Below are 17,041 nucleotides of genomic sequence, written 5' to 3'. Positions count from 1 at the left end.
TTTAATAAATCAGCTCTCCCTCTCTAAGTTTAGAGGGTGAATGTCGATCTATAGATGCATATGTGTGCTTGTGTGTGTGTATACGTATATATGTGCGTGGCTCTTATCCCCATGAACCTCTTAACACCTCACTATCAAAGAAAAATATGAAACGCCTACAAAGAATTTTTTCTTGTCATGTAATTCTTCACAAATAAAACAGTTGCATAAATATTTTGAATTCTAAATGTTTAAAGTCTTTAAAAAAAAATAGAAAATAATTGAATTTTTTTTTTTTTTTTTTAATATGGATCTTATTTTTCCAAATCAGAAGGTGAATAAAATAAATAAATGGAACGTTGGAATAAGTACGTGACAAATTCATTTTAATATTTCAAATTTGAAATGAGCAGAGAAAAGGGGAGTAACAGAAAAAATAAAATAAAAAGGTAAAAAAAAATATAGAATGAAAGAAAGAATGAAGAAAAGAAAATGGAATAAAAGACGTGAAAAAAAGGTGATGAGTAAGTATCATAGAAAGATGCGAAAATGGTGTAGAAGAAGTAAAAAAGAAATTCATAATATTATGAGTAACGAAAAAAGAAAAAAAAAAAAAAAAAAAAGCTGATTCATTATGTCTTCCATTTTTGATGGTTACACATAAGATACGTTTTTATAAGGGATCTTGAATCTTGGATGGAACAGGATTTCTTTTAGCTGATAAGTCTCGTATCCACATTTATTATGGATTTTCCTTCATTTTTCCCCTCCCCATCCGATTGAACCTTTGGTCTGGTTAGTCCTGTTTCATTCACTTCGAACATTTGTGCATCCCACGAAACGCAAATGTTTTATATGCCCCTTTCAGTACGATAGATAAATGGGTATATATATATATATATAAATATATATATATATATATACATGTGTGCCTATTTAAACTTTCATATCACACACTCTGCTTAAGAACAGAAGGTGCACTCTCATACATACACTTTTTGGTGTTGTCATTCCATCTCGCAATTTTGCTAAGGTGTATTTCTTTCAATAAATTGTTAATCTTTTCATAATATTTATTTTTTATTTGATTGTTTTTTTTGTCTTTATAATTGCTTCCTATTTCTACATGGTGAAAATGGGAAAATTCATTTTTTACTATTTTTTCCTCTTGTTTATTTATCCTATTTTTATCATTCATATCGCTTTGATTATATAATGTGGCACTATTATTAGCACTTTTTTCTGGTTCATCAAATGTTAATCCAGAGCATTCGGTTGACCCACTTGGAATCACAGATATCTGATTTTTCAGCGTATCTCTCGAACCTAAGTCGTTGAAGTTATGTAGAAAATTAATTCTTCTTCTTTTTCCATTTTCTTCTACTTGTAATGAATATAATCTACCTAATTTTTTTTTGTGTTTTATATCCTCATCCACTCTTTTGTTAGATATTTTATTAAAATTAAAAAAATCTGGAAATGCCACACGGCCTTTTATCCTTAATTCGTTATCATACTGGTATTCTACTTTAGTCTTTTTCGTGTTCCAACATGTGTTATTATTAAGGATGTATCTTTTCATTTTCGAGAAAAGTGGGGGGCTTGATGCTAAAGAAATTTAACACGAAAAAGTGCAAGGGTTGAAATGGAAAAAAAGGAAGGAAATAGGGGAAAAAAAAAGGAAAGAAAAAAAAAAAAAAAAAAAAGAAGCCTTGTACACACATGCATGCATGCACAATCTCACATACATGTAACTTCACATGAACACTTTAATTTTTAATCAACATGTATTCTTAATCATTTTGTTTAATGCATCCGTTCTTTTAATTACTTTTTGGAATCTTATTCCTATGCAAATATATAACTATTCTCCCTTTAGAAAAGGCTTATTTATGAAATATAAAAAACCTAATGTACATAAAACAAACCAGAGAACAAGTAAGTTTCTTTTCTCCCCTTTATGAATATACACGTTCCCTTTTATATATTCATAATTTTTTAGCAAGCCCCTCCTAACGCTACTGTATATGTGTATATAATATTATTATGTTACGCTTGTTTTTATATTTAATTTGAAAATCTCCCCCTCCCACCCCAAAAAAAAAAAAAGGTCACCCACACTTGTATTTCATAAATTCATAAATTCTTAATTTTAAAAATATGTGCAGCGTGATTGTAACACACACACGGTAAATTAATTTAATGTACCCAAAAAAAAAAAAAAAAAAAAAAAAATAATGGTGCACAAACAATATATTTTTATGCGTGTAATCAAACATGTGGTTAAATGTGAGGACTGTAAGTGCCAAAAAGATTTCCACTGTTATTACGTAACCACGGATATTCCAAACAAATATGAATCTTCATGTCACAATATATGTTTACGAGTTTTTATATTTGTACTTATACGTATGTTTTTTTCTTGTGCCTTTGCGTGTGCTTTTGTGTATGATTTTGTGCATGATTTTGTCCATCTCTTTTGGGAACCTTTTTCCCGTATCTCTTTTTCATATGTATGCTTATAATGACGTACATTTATGCGCCTTCTTATGCCTTATATGTATTCGTACATCTCACGCTCAACGCATATACTAATTCATAAGTGTCGTTGTGCTATGCAAAGTTAATTCAAAATTTTCATATGAAGAAAGCAATGGAAATAAAAAAAATTAATTCGTATTAAGGATAAACGTGAACACTTTTAATTATCATCTCTTGCTTCATTCGCAACTCACACTTCGTGCGTGTATACATAATCGGTTCATACTACAGTTACAGTTTTGTTCGTTTTATGAGAAAATCATTATATTATTTTATTTCCTCCCAAACATAAAAAAAAAAAAAGAAGATATTCTTCATCTGTATAAGGAAAAAATTATAACGAAAAAAAAAAAAAAAAAAAGTAAAAGAAAAAGAAATAACGCTAATTTGTTTTTACTTAACTTATTTTTAAGGAATTCTGAATTTGATAATTTTAAATTATATGAATACAATTGCTACTATTTTATTTATTTATTATTTCTTTTTTCTTTTCATTTATGACGAACGATTGGTAGAAAATATTTATATCTTTTCTTTTTTTTTTCTTTTTTTTTGTCCCCAATTTATTTATCATATACACAAATTTTCTGGTTAAAAAAAAAAAAAAAAAAAATACGAGTGGACAACAAATTTTTTATAAAAAATAGTCTTAAGACATTCATAATCTTTCCGTTCAAATAACTTTTTGAAATACAAATAAACAATGAGACTTCTTACGCATAACTTTTTAAAATGGTAAGTGTACATAGGAACAAGTTCACAAAACAGGAATTATGCGAGAGAAAAAAAAAACAAGTAACCACATGTACATGTTGTATATGGAGGGTGATAGTCTAACATTGTGCACGCGATCGTGTGTATATATGGTATATTTCACATGTATGTCTAGTATGTGCATAGCATTTACATGTATATATATATATATTTTACACTTATATGCTTACACATGTGCTTTTCTCACCACGTGTGAATATACTTATGCGTCAATTTAATCGTTCATTGTGCTTTTAAGTATAGTACTTAATTAGCACATTCAACAAAAAAAGTGCTCGAGCAAACTTGATAAAAATGAGACCCTGAAGATGTTGCTTCATTTACCCCACTTTTGGCTACTGTAAATTCTCTACCACCTGTGTTTGCTCCATTGTTCATGCTTATGTAGATATATGTTTACGCATATATATATATTCACACTTACATAGTCATATAAACGCAAGCGTTAAGAATATATGAACTAACAGAGTCAAGTGAGAAATCACTTCAACACTTGCACATTTTTTCAGCAATGAAATTCAATGCAGTGGAGGGTACCCACTGTCAATGCAATTAAATAATGACGCGGAAGAAAATATAAAAATATTAGAACAAGAATTTAACGTAGAATTTGTAAAAAATGTTTTAACTAAAGTTGATTATGAAGTTTTATGCCAAACGGCTAAACAGGTATAATGTCACTCCATCAAACTCTATATTTTTTTTCTTTTTTTTCTTTTTTCCCACTTTTCTTAAAAAAATATAAAGTAGACTTAAATTTTGTAAAATGTGTTTATTTTATTTTTATTTTATTTTTTTTCTAGCTAGGAATAATTCTTTTACCTAGTTATACTAGTCAACATTTAGAAGATGAAGAATTTTTAAACTCAGTTCACCATGCCCTTTTTAAGGTATTCAAATCGAAAAGAAAAAATGTATTAACACATTGTTCATAAAAGGAAAATAAATTCATAAAAAAATCGTGATAACAAGTAAAAGGCTGCAAAGCAGTAAGAAAGAAAAGGAAAAAAAAGAAAAAAAAAAAAAAAAAATTATTCTCCTTACCATTTTGTAGGTTCACATAATGGAAGCCACCTTGATATGTCCCAAATGTAATGCTTCCTTTCTCATAAAAGATGGTTCGTTTGACTCATTTTTAATATAATTGACGAATTTGCATTACACGTTGCCCTGTTTCTTTGTGCATGCATACGTGTAGACATTTAGAAGAGCAAACAAACAGATATATATATATATATATATATATATATATATCCATGTGCACTTGTTTATTTGCACATTTCTACGCGTCCACAAATACATCGCCACTCGCCCACTTATACCACCCATCCCTCACTTGTATAGGTATCCCAAATATGCTATCGGGAAACGAAAATCAAACAAGCTGACTTTTTATTTGCCTTTGTGCGTATTTGCTATTTGTTTATTTGTTTAATTGTTCAGTTGTTCAATTGTTCAGTTGTTCAATTGTTCAGTTGTTCAATTGTTCAGTTGTTCAATTGTTCAGTTGTTCAATTGTTTATTTGCTCATTTGTTCATCTGTTCATTTGTTTATTTATTTTATTATTTATTTTTTTATTGTTTTTTGTTCTATTTCAAGAACACTTCACATAATATTTGACATTTGGATATTCAACAATTACACATGATTCATCATTTTTAAGAAAAAATATTTTGGGGTCAGGATAACTAGATTGGCTATTCGAATATAGTATATTATTTACATTTTGACTTTTTATTTTTCCAGAATTTTCATATTTATCCGCATTTAAACCTTCACTTTTTCTCATCCGTGTCAAGGTTGTTGTATAAGCGTCATCTTCGCCTTTTAATCTTATTATTTTCACCTTATCTCCATCTCCATTTAATTCAGAATAGCTATTTTTTTTTTTTTTTTTTTTACAATTGTACATGTTGGGCACTCTATCGTCCTCGCTCCATTTCCTACCCATTTCTTCATCTGGTGAGCCAATTTGCTTGCCACTCAGCTTTCCATTTTGCATATCAGTGTCACTACTACTACAACTTGTGCACCTTGAGGCACTATTTCTTTTCCCCCCGTTCATTTTGTCTTTTTTATAATTCATAATTATTTTTTGAATTACATTCTCAGCTGAACTGTTTAATTCTCCGCTTGAATTTACCATATTCACATTAAAATCACCCACAGTTTTTTTATTTAATTTACACACTTTTATATCTTCAGAATGGAGGAGGTCATTTCCTCGCATTTTTTTCTTTTTTTTTTCCCCCCATAAATACATGTCCTCACTAGAGCACGTAGAATAACCATCAATGGTATTTGTTTGAACACTACCCGAAGATGTTATACTTGCATAGTCAATGCATTTATCAGCACTAATGAAATTCTTCTTCTTGTCATGACAAATTTTGTTTTTATTTTCTCCTTCACTGTAGTCTAACGAGTTTTCAGTTTGTTCCTGTGGGTCTTCATCATTTCTTTTTCTTATATCGGTAAATTGTTCCCTTCTTACGGAGCATTTATCATTATTCTCCTTTTTGGCAAGGAAAATTTTGTAAATTTTGTTTGATTTTTCGGATGTGTTATTTTCACATAACTTATTGGTATAGTATGATGAATTATCTACTTTTTTAAAATCAATTTCTATTTTATCTCTTTCTGTATTGTTATAGTCGAAACATTTATTTTCTTTTCTATCTGAGACCCTCTTGTCAATAACTTTCTTTTCCTTCATTATATTATTTCTTTCCTTTGTAGGATATCCACGTATGATCTTGCTGGATGTCATTTCGGTGTCTAATTTAGTTCTTCCCTCTCGTTCATTTGTCTTTCTTTCTCTACTAGTATTTAGCTTACTAAAACGTTTGGAGGAAATGTTTTTTTTTTTTTTTTTTTTTTCATCCTCCTTCGCCTTCGCAATTGTGTACACTGCACCTGTATACGTTGCACCCTTTTTCATACATTCTGATTTTAATTTGACCTTTTCATTAGTGTTGCCAATAATTTCTGTTTCATTATTTGTCATGTGGTGCCCCTTCCCCCTGTGCTTCTCGTTTACCATACATATGTTCTGATTTTTCTCTATTTCAAGCTTTAGTGTATTTGCTAAGCATGGATTTATTTCTCTAGTACCCAAATTTTTAACGTTTTCTACTTCTTGTTTATTTTTAGAATCATCACGTATTGAATGAGACATAGATGTGATGTCATTATAACCTTTTAGCACATACCTACAGTTGCTTTTTATTATTCCCTTTTCTATACCAGTTTTGTTGTTCCATCCCTTTTCAATGTGATTGTCCATAAGATCGCCATTTGAATTGCACATTCTATCATGTGTGTTATTCAATTGGACGTTATTCATTTTATTTGAGTTACTTCTCTCACTACGTCCTGTTGTGCTTATTTTATTATCCCAAAGATTGATCCCATGTTCTGATATTACATCTACACTTTTATTATGATCCCGTTTTACGCTAGCTGGTATTTTACCAGATCCTCCACAGATTTTGTTAAATACGTTCATGTTACTAACACAAGGTTTATTGTTGATATAATTAATTTTCTCAGAACTGTTCAAATTATGATCTACCAAACAAACGGATGACCAAGATCTATTACAACATCGGTTAGAGAAATCTCGATTTTTTACAAAAACGATTGAACTCGTTGATTTATTTCTTCTTAAACAGTTATTATTTTTCTTTTCATTACAAAGACTGTTATTCCTTATGTAAGAAAATAGTTTTGAGAAAATGTTTTCCTTCTTAGGGTTATTATTTTCGTTTTTTGTCTTATTAGAATTTTTTGAAGAAAAAAAGCAATTTTTACTACCATAAGAATTAGTTATAACTTTGTTATTTTTAGATAAACATCTAACACTTATTGTGCTAGATTTAAATCTGTCTCTACTATCCAATTTGTCATTATTATTCTTATTCTTTTTGAATTTTTCTTTAGAGTACCACAAATCAGGTCTCTTATATCCCTTACTGTTCAGCTGTGAATATTTGGGGATTCCCAACTTTTCTTCCATCTCAAACGGTACTTTCAATTCACTTATCGCTGTATTCTGTTCATTACAAATCTTAGTGTATGTCTGAAACTTTGCCTTTCCGTTTATTTTGACTAACTTTTTCTCCCTGATTGCTTTAGACATAGGTATTCTACACTTCTTATGCGTACTGCTGGTAGTGGTACTAGTGTTGGAAATGTTACCCGTGGTGATTGCACACGTTGAGGATCGATTAGGATCCTTTGTCTTATTTCTTCTTGAAGTGTTATTTCTTTTGGGTTGTTTCTCTGATGAAAGATAAACGACATTCTGCTGACTCGATTGTAACTCCTCAGTTTTCTCATCTTCGATCACCAGATTTGTGAAATTGTTATTGGGCACACAACAGGCATAGGAACAAATTCCACCTGTTGAGACTCCATGGAGCTTATGATTTTGTGAATAAACTTTCTGCTCACTTTTAAAATTCGATTCCATATTTGATAATTCGTTTATATTATCATCACACATGGGAATATTTGTACTATCATTTGATAATACATTTTGGTTGAGATCATTTAAATGCAAAGAATTATTTTCATCTACCTTTGGAGTTTTGCACTTACCACATAAATAACCGTTGTAAAATTTCGATGAGTCAATCTCCCCTTGATCATTACGCTCATATGTTTTATTTGATTCTACACCTTTTTTAATATCTTTATTATTTTTTAAAATTATTTCCAAAAATGTAGATGGTTTGGCTTTTTGTAAATTTTTATAAAAAGTTGTATTTTCCCAATTTCTTTCCTTCTCCTTGTTTTTACCCTCATATGATTCTTGTGCTTTTTTTCGAAGTAGATTAATTTCACTCTCTTTCATTATCAAACACATTTTTAATTTCTCATTTTGTTCAATTTTTAAATTTATCAATTCATTTAGAGCTATCATTTCTTCTTTCATTTCTTCTCTCTCCAAGGAGCACTCATTTGGTTTGTCTTTTTTTTTAACCTTTTCACGTTTGCTAACACATGGAGAATGTTTTTTCTTTAACTCCTTTATTATGAATTTCCTGCTAGAAGAACTGTTTGGGCCATGTTGGTAAGTACTTGGAAAATCAAACTCGAAGCTTAATTTTTCTTTATTCTCTTTTGCGTTCGTTCCTGATCTGTGTTTAGTGCTTCGAGCGTCCTCTGATTCAGATCCTATATGGTAAAACTGGTTATACATTTTCATTCTCTTCTCTTTTTCATAACTACTGCCTGCTATATTTACTCTATAATTTTTCGTCACTCTTTTATCCCCATTTTCCAATTTTATCTCATTCAGATGTTTATTAAAATTTTTCTTATTAAACTCATCACAATTTAAATAAAATTCCGTCATTTCCATTTTCTTCTTCTTAATCAATTCTAAAAGATCCTCCAAAATTAAACTACACTTTTTCTTATCATATCCTGACGAATATTCCCCTAACTCACCTGCGAATAAATCTCTACTGAGATCACTACTTCTACACTTATTTGTTATAGTGCTTCCTCTTACGCTATTTTTGCTACTTGCCTCATGTAAATAAGTGCTATGCGTGACATTATCCGAAGTGCCTAAAAAACTTTTTTTTTTTTTTTTCCTCTTGTCTTTTTTCCCTAAAATGGATTCCTTTTCCCATCTTTTTGTGGATCTATCTGTGGACTCCTCCTTGTTATCTATATTATTTTGCTTCTTCTTCGACTTGCTCCTTCCATCCAGAAGTTCTTCCCCTTCATTCACCATTGTGTTACTCTCTCCTTTGCTTTTTGAGCTCTCCTTTTCATTCCCTTTTTGGTTCAACTTTTCTTCCAAGCAACTTCCCCATTTTTCCCCCACCCTGCTATTCTGCATTCCATGTTCACTATTGCGTACCCACACAAAGTGTTTCCTTTCCCTTACACTGCCTTTTCTTTCTTCTACGTTGTCTTTTCTCTCTCTCACCCTGGATTTTCCTTCCCTTACACTACTTTTTCTCTTTCCCACACTGCTTCTCCCTTGTGCAGCCGGCAAGAATTCCATTGCACTTCCCCAATTTCGTTCGATAAGATCCAGCTTCGAAACTTCTGTTTTAACACAATTTCCTACACTTTGAATATTTTCATAATTTTTTTCGCAGCAGTCTACATCATTAGTTGACTCTTTCTTCCTTTTTACTATTTTATGTGTGAACCCTCCTATAGGTTCTGAACCGAATGTGTCTCCAGTGTTGTCGCTCCTCCTTAGTGGAATACGCTTCACACTTGAGATAACATTGTTCTTTTCACTTGTATTTTTAGTTCCCATCATTGTGTTATGTTTAAATCCAGATAAATAAACATATTTCATACAGTTTCTATTCTTTATATCAACTGCTCCTTTCTTTATGAGAACCTTCCCAGGTTCTAAATATTTCTTAAAACCTTTCATACTATTATCACTTCTTGGCGTAGATCTAAAATCATTAGTTAGAGATTTATCATATGTATTATCTGGGCTTGAATTAAAATTTAAATCCATTTCTCCTATGATAGAAATTTCATATATAGAACTTTCTTGTGAAGAATGTCGATAGTACATATCCTTCTGCAGACTTTGTTTTGGGGAATCTTTAGAAAAATATTCTGAGCACTCATGTTCCCTTCTCGTTGGTGTTTTTTTTTTCATTGCTTTACAATTACGAATTTGTTTTCTAGACATTTTTGCATTCCCCATTTCATACTTCTTAATTTTTTGTTTTAATTTACTTGTCTTGCTTCCGTTCCTAATACGGTATATATTACCTCTCAACAAAAGATTATTTGATAATTCTTTAGAACTTTTATTAATCTCTACATTTGGTTCTTTTATAATTTTAGTGTTAATTAAAAAGTCATAGTTTACTTCTTCCTGTGCCTTTCTATTTTTTGGTGACCCCTGATCAATTCTTTCCTTTTCATTCTTCAAATGCATTACTTTCTTTAATACATTCTTTTTTGAAATATTCAGATTTATTTGTCTTATACAAGCTTCATGTTCTTTATCCCTGCATTGTGTGTAACTGTCTTGAGCATTGTGCGATTCAAGATGCATCTCATTATTTTCCTTATTATAGAGACTATTCTTTTTTACGCACACTTGTTTCATATCCATTTCTCTACCACTTTTAAGTATGCACCTTTTGCTATTCAAATTTTTCACTACAAATAAGTTTCTACTTTTGTAATTTTCAACATCTCTTCCCTTTTTCACGCACAATTTAGAGGAACTTTTCTTCTCCCCATCGTGCTGTTGATTTTGAAATTCGTTTGATTCTTTCGAGCTAGACGAGATTCTCATCCTCTCAGTTCCTTCTCCTTGGGTATCTATTTGGATAATATTTCTTATACCACCTTCATTAATGAAATTTCCACAAGTTTTTCTTCCATTTTTAAACAGACCCATTTGATCTATGTTTGAAGCTCCATCTGAGGCCCCATATAATTCCCCATTTACTTCCACATTTACTGCTCTTTTTGCTACCTCATTTGAAGTGTCCTTATTTGCCCCCCCAGTGCAACATGTTCCTACACATATACTCCTACTCCTCCGCCCTTTATGAACACCAATTCCCCCCTTAGCCCCACTAGAAACTTTACTTTTCCTCTGATGAAATGTTTTCAATTTCCCCCGTCTTTTAATTTCAACCGAATTGGTCAAAAGGGGGGTGATTCCTCTAAGGTAATTTCCCCATTTATGACACAATCTGTGGTCCATACTTAGCGCATCATACTGCCTTAAATTGTTAGAATTTCTGTTACTCTTTTTTGTGCTGTTACATTTTAAATTAAGGAAACAATTTTCGTTTGGAAAACAGCAAGCTCTCCTTAATCTGGGAATAACACAATTTACCATTATATAAAAAAAAATATAATTTGATTTTTTTTTTTTTTTTTTTTTCTATTTTTTAATATAATTTCTTTTTATCCATCTCTTACGAATTTTAACTTTTATAGAATTAATCTAATTTCTATCCTATTTTCACTTCTTTTCCGAATATTTGGGACCTTGAATATAGGGAAAAAATTATATCTGTGCTAAGATGAGCACTTGTTATGTAATCTGATGTGTACTTCTTAATGCACAATAAATGATATCATATATATATTTTTTTTCATTTTTCTTCTACATATTCAGAAACGAAAAGTGAACATTTCCTTGTGTAATTCCTGGAACGTTTTTTAAAAATGGAAAGTCGTACTAAACAAATTTGGAAATATTTTTGTTAAGTATTTACTCATATAAGTGCTTAATTTAATAAAAAAATTTTTTTTTTCACATTCAATGAGAAAATCTACTTGTTCACCCAACTGGGAGGCAACCCTACAGGATGTGCAACCACAAAAAAATGTCTACAGAGAGAATTCTAAAAGGATGTTATTTTATTTTATTTTTTAAGATATTAATTGCTGTATAGTGTAAAAGTAACCAATATTTCATTAGCAGAAATTTTAATATGAAGAAATAATGAAATAAAACCTAAACATATTAGAAGAATGTTGTACACTCCTTAAAAAATAAATCCACTTTTATATAAAAGTGTGCAATATTGGAGTAAACTATACGGGAAATGGGAAGACAGAAAAAAAAAAAATTTAAACATAATAGGACCATTTAAATGCTAACATATAGGTATTACTTTATCATGTAAAAAATGTTTCCCTTAATTTTGAAATAATGAACATGTTCATTTTCCTGAAAATTAAATTCGTTGCACTTGTTTTTAAACAATTTGCTTATGTGTATGGGTAGTATATTTCACAAGGAAGAAGTTGTGCCTTTTTTTTTTTTTTTTTTTTTTTTTAGTTCTTTCCAATCATATAAACAATATTCCCTCTTCTTCTTTTTTTTATAATTATAAATGCTTAAAATTAATTCTATTTTTATAAAGGTACCTCATTTATTTTACCCCAATTTTTGCAAAAAACGCAATTGCACATAATGAGCACAGTAGTGCCCCCTCTACATAGGAGTCCTACTCCCTTCATTGAAACACCTCAATCATTTTTTTTTTTTTTTTCCTTAAATTTTCAGATAGAATAACGCGATCATTATTTTGATAAAAATGAAATCGTGTGTCAATAAAAAGTAACGAATTTATTTAATTTAAGCAGTTTCTTTATTTAAAAGCGCTTGTGAGATAATTCATCGTTCGTGTAGGTACTCGAAGGTGCAAGCAAAAGAGTGTTAATGACGTAAATGAGCAGCTGTGCAATTATGAGCAAAGTGCGTGTGAGGGTATAATATGTATACATATATATGCACGCGCATATACAAGGGGTCCTCATTTTTGATTGTTGCTCAGTTGCGCGTTAAAGACATGAAGAAAAAACAAGACAAATTGGTTTGAAGCAAAATATAAAAGAAAAGAAATTATCCTTGTCCTTCTACAAAGAAGAGTCCCAATTGTGCCATATGACTTTAACATTGTAGCTAAAGTTGCATAGAAGGTGAAATTTTTATTTTCTTTTTCTTTAAATATATTTCTGCACAGAAATTTTTCATCTACAAAGTTATTATATTGTGAAAGATGTCTCGTAATTTATAATTATTGAGTTTTTCAGCATTTTTTTATTTTTTTTAAGAATATGGAGAATTTTGTTTTAAGTGCATTTTCTGTTCACTAATGAATAACAATGATTTTCGTCTTTTCGGAAAAAAAAAAAAAAAAAGGCATCAATACGCATTTGTGAATATATATACTTGTGTGTGCATAAAAACGCCGATGTAGACTAATTCCTTGACTATCGAAAATATACTACATTTTATTACTGGTTATATTTAAAGGGAATATTATGTTACAACGTCGTAAATACATTTTTAATATACTAATGCATACCCAAAATAATTTCCACTTATACATAAAACTCGATTTAGCTGACATATGCCAAAAAAAAAAAAAAAAAAAATAATAAATACAATAAATAAAAAAAAAAAATACACAAAGTTCACAACATGGAACAAAATGACCTAAGTCGCGTTGCTAACAAAATGGCACAGAACAAATCTACCAACTTGATATTTGAGCACACAGATCATTAGCAAAAATGGGGACGAAAAATAATTTTCGAATATTTTTTCAAATTAAGCTCAACATTTTTAATGGTGTGAATATAAATTAAAGAGAAAAAGGAAAAAAAGAAATATGCAAATAAATAAGAGTAAATAAATGTTCAAATGAGCAAGAATAAATAAATACGCAAGTATGGATAGATAAGCACGCGGATAAATAAAAAAAAACATAGTCAAAATTTTACAAAGGTAAGAAGAAAGCTCATCTTTATAAAAAAAAAAACTTGAACTGAGCATGCTGAAAATTTTCTTATTGGAGCTTTCTTCAATAGTTAATAAAAAAAAATTATGAAGATCAACCATTTTTTAACTCCCCAAAGTGCATGCACAGACAGGTAAAATATTTAGGATGTGTGATTATACGCCTTACAGCTAGCTTTTTATGAGCAGTTCTTCATGTAAAAAAAAAAAAAAAAAAAAAAAAAAAATTACAAACATATCATAAAAAAAAAGACATTTATTAAAAAAAAAAATAGGGAAAAAAGTGTGTGTCTTAAGCGTTTTTGAAGTAAACACAAATATTCAAGTACTTACTATTTCTCACATTTTTTTATATGTACCCCACCTCTTTTAAAATTGTAGCAACAATTATTTCATTTCCAATTTGCACATAAAAAAGTAGCATAAGAAAATAATAATACGCAAAAAGGAAAAAGTTCCAAAAATTACCCAAACCACAAAGAAAAACGGAAATCGGAAAAACGCGCAAATATGGAACAAGATATAGAGAGAGAAAGAGAAGAGGAAAGGGAAGCAATTTACCCCTTCCAGCCTTCTTTCAGTTTTGAACATTATGAAGAACCAATAAAATACAACCTTGAAAGAATGGCAAAAATATTTTCTTCTTCGTACTTCTTCGATGGGAACTCTTGGACATCACTGCAGAAACCATTAGTCCTTAAAAAAACAGTATTCGATGATGATCGAATTCTTGTACTAAAAAAGATTGACAGCAGAAACGCACCAATTGAATTAGAGGCATCCTTGAGTGGAAAATATGACATCAAAGTGTATAAAAATAAAGATATATTATTGTGTATCGAAGGAGAACAAAAAATTTTAATGAAATTACCTATAACACAAAATATTATTACTTGGAATATTCCGGAACGTCTTCCACTCTTACACAAGAGTTGGACACCCATAATATATATGTTAAACCAAGGAAATGTATTTATTAGAATAACTCCGGAAAAATGTCTAGTTATAAGTAAAGTTAATGATAAAGATTCATTTAAAGTAAGTTGTATTGACTATTCGGAAGGCTTCTGTTGCTGCCATCCTATTAACAACTTAGCATTATTGTATGGCTCCTATGAACAACAACAAGATTGTAACATAATGAAATTACCAAAATTACCTTTAAGCAAAGGGCTATATAACTACTTTATACATTTTTTCTCATGGGGTACTATGATAGTACCGAAAGCTATTGATGTATTTAAAGGCCCTTTGTGTAGTTTTAAAAAAAGTACAATTGCCTTGATAATTATACCACCAAAGATGCATATATATGTTGAATTAAGGAGCACTTCCCCTGTAGCAACCTCCATAAAGTATAAAAAAGATTTTCTCATTACAGCAAGGAAGCCCTATCTCACCGATTTGGAAATTTATTTAATTATTCAAAACAAACTAATTAAATATGATTATTCATATGACCTTCGTTTGAATAAGGACAAGGCACCCATTTCAAATATACATATTCCTTTCAAGTTTAAGATAAGCAAAGAGGAAAAAGAAAAGAAAAAATCGAACCCTTACTATAAATGCAAATGGACTTTTATTGATTCCCTTGATCAGACACTTCTAACAGAATCATGTAATTCACCTTCCACTCATATTATGTCACAAGATTTGGCTTGCATATTTGATGCAGAAACAGGTACGTTGAAAAAAAAATCGGTGCAGTGGACAAGAGCTGATATAGCCCCCTACCTCGCCACACAATGGTCCTACACGAACATTCATATATATATATATACATATATGTACTTGTTTTCACATGTACATAAACATATATTTCCATTTTAACCTTGTCCTTTGGATAAAATTCTTTTTTATATGCTTACGTAAAATGTATGAATACACATGGTCTTTTAACATATATTTGAAAAATAATAAATGAGGTTTGAAAACAATTACATGTAATGTTTGCTATTTAGTTATAATTGATGAGTAATATAGGGGAAACGATTACATTGACATAAAGACAAATTTTATTCCCTTAACATATTTTTTTTTTTTTCACGTCATCTATGATCCCATATATAAAAACATTTTGCATGGGCACAAACAGTGTATAAGTATTTATTCATACGTAAATAAATACATACATTCATAAACAATAGTGAACAAATGGATTTACATGAATACCTTTCCTACATCCTCTTAGGTACATACTATTCTACAGATTATGGAATACAACACTGCAAAGCTTTTAAAAAGTTGCGCGTTTACAAAAAATAACTTCTTTTATTAAGAGGTTATACATACATTAAAGAATGTTTAACATATGCTTCTTTTTTTATTTTTTACTTTTTACAGTTGGGGAGAATAAAAAAATGCAACCCCAACAATCTTTCCCGCATTTCTTCACTATTTTTTTCTTTTATTTTTGCAAATTATACATGTTAAATACTAACCCCGATGCTGAAAAAGGTACTAATTTGTTCCATATACGAATTATGGGGATAAACATATATGTACGTATGAAAATCCTTTTTATTTAACTGCTTATATATAACTCGTGTATTTTCACATTTACCATTTTTCCATTCAATTGTACATTTATATATATTAAAAATTACGAACAAAGCGTGAGCAAAAAAAAAAAAAAAAAAAAAAAAAAAAAAAAAAAAACTCTTAATCGCGTTGTGTTCTGTTTACACCCTTCCCTTGCTGTTAATTTTTCAAGTTAAATAGTTATGATGATTTGGCCTTTTGAAATGTTACACGTGCTGTTTTATATACAAGATAAGATGGCTTGTATAATAATGGGTATACATCTTTTCACCCTTCTTTTCTTTCACATTTTAGCACCTCATATTTTCGGAAAGTGCTTTTGCATTATTCAGCTATCACGTATACATTGTAAGTTCTTATATATATAATATGTAGATTCATGCATTTAACAAGTCTTTCCTGCTTCACTTTTTTTTTTTTTTTTTTAATTAAAAAGCAATTTTATTTTTTTCGTTCATTTTGACAATTGTTTTTCTATGTCCATCCTTCCGGTGATGTGAACCGTTAGTTCACAAAGACCCACAATAATGTAGCATACATGTACATATGACATGTTTCCATATGAAAATAGATACATAATATTACATGTACACAAGGTACATACATATGTACGAATAATCATTAACAAGCGTTTATAAAAATACTTTTTAAACTTCAAAACACTTTTTTGCTAACTAAACTTTGCCGATTTAAAAGGCCTAGGGATAAGAGATACAATTGCATTTTTCTTTTTTTTCTTCTTATTTTTCACGTAACAATAAAGAGCTAATTATAAGATTGAACATACTTTCCGATTTATGCTTGTATTCCTCACTTATATGTTATTTACTTATGTGCACAGTAATAAAGCATTACACAAAATAGGGATAAAATTGTTAGAAAAGTTTCTTTTCACGTGTTTTAAGATATTTTTTTTTTTTTTTTTTTTA

At 29.8% G+C, this 17,041-nt stretch overlaps 4 protein-coding genes across 4 annotated transcripts; 2 read left to right on the top strand and 2 right to left on the bottom strand.

Annotated features, from left to right (window-relative positions):
- Positions 1-928: 928 nt before the first annotated feature.
- Positions 929-1,561, bottom strand: PGO_134120 (hypothetical protein, conserved; the record flags this gene model as incomplete). Its single annotated transcript, XM_028689928.1, has 1 exon — positions 929-1,561. The coding sequence occupies one exon, from the start codon at positions 1,559-1,561 to the stop codon at positions 929-931; it is 633 nt and encodes a 210-aa protein (XP_028545729.1).
- Positions 1,562-3,223: 1,662 nt separating this feature from the next.
- On the top strand, positions 3,224-4,682 carry PGO_134110 (hypothetical protein, conserved; the record flags this gene model as incomplete). The annotated part of the gene is made up of 5 exons (XM_028689927.1): positions 3,224-3,255; positions 3,804-3,963; positions 4,098-4,184; positions 4,349-4,412; positions 4,639-4,682. 5 exons carry the CDS (start codon positions 3,224-3,226, stop codon positions 4,680-4,682), a joined length of 387 nt encoding a protein of 128 aa, XP_028545728.1.
- Positions 4,683-4,889: 207 nt separating this feature from the next.
- Positions 4,890-11,150, bottom strand: PGO_134100 (hypothetical protein; the record flags this gene model as incomplete). The annotated part of the gene is made up of 1 exon (XM_028689926.1): positions 4,890-11,150. The coding sequence occupies one exon, from the start codon at positions 11,148-11,150 to the stop codon at positions 4,890-4,892; it is 6,261 nt and encodes a 2,086-aa protein (XP_028545727.1).
- A 2,928-nt stretch (positions 11,151-14,078) lies between these two features.
- PGO_134090 (hypothetical protein, conserved) lies at positions 14,079-15,836 on the top strand (the record flags this gene model as incomplete). The annotated part of the gene is made up of 2 exons (XM_028689925.1): positions 14,079-15,252; positions 15,763-15,836. 2 exons carry the CDS (start codon positions 14,079-14,081, stop codon positions 15,834-15,836), a joined length of 1,248 nt encoding a protein of 415 aa, XP_028545726.1.
- Positions 15,837-17,041: the final 1,205 nt, after the last annotated feature.

Source organism: Plasmodium gonderi (assembly GCF_002157705.1).
Source record: "Plasmodium gonderi DNA, contig: Chr13, whole genome shotgun sequence".
NCBI lineage: Eukaryota > Apicomplexa > Aconoidasida > Haemosporida > Plasmodiidae > Plasmodium > Plasmodium gonderi.
The sequence above is the reverse complement of the archived record's forward strand: the minus strand, read 5'-3'. Positions and strand labels throughout refer to the sequence as shown.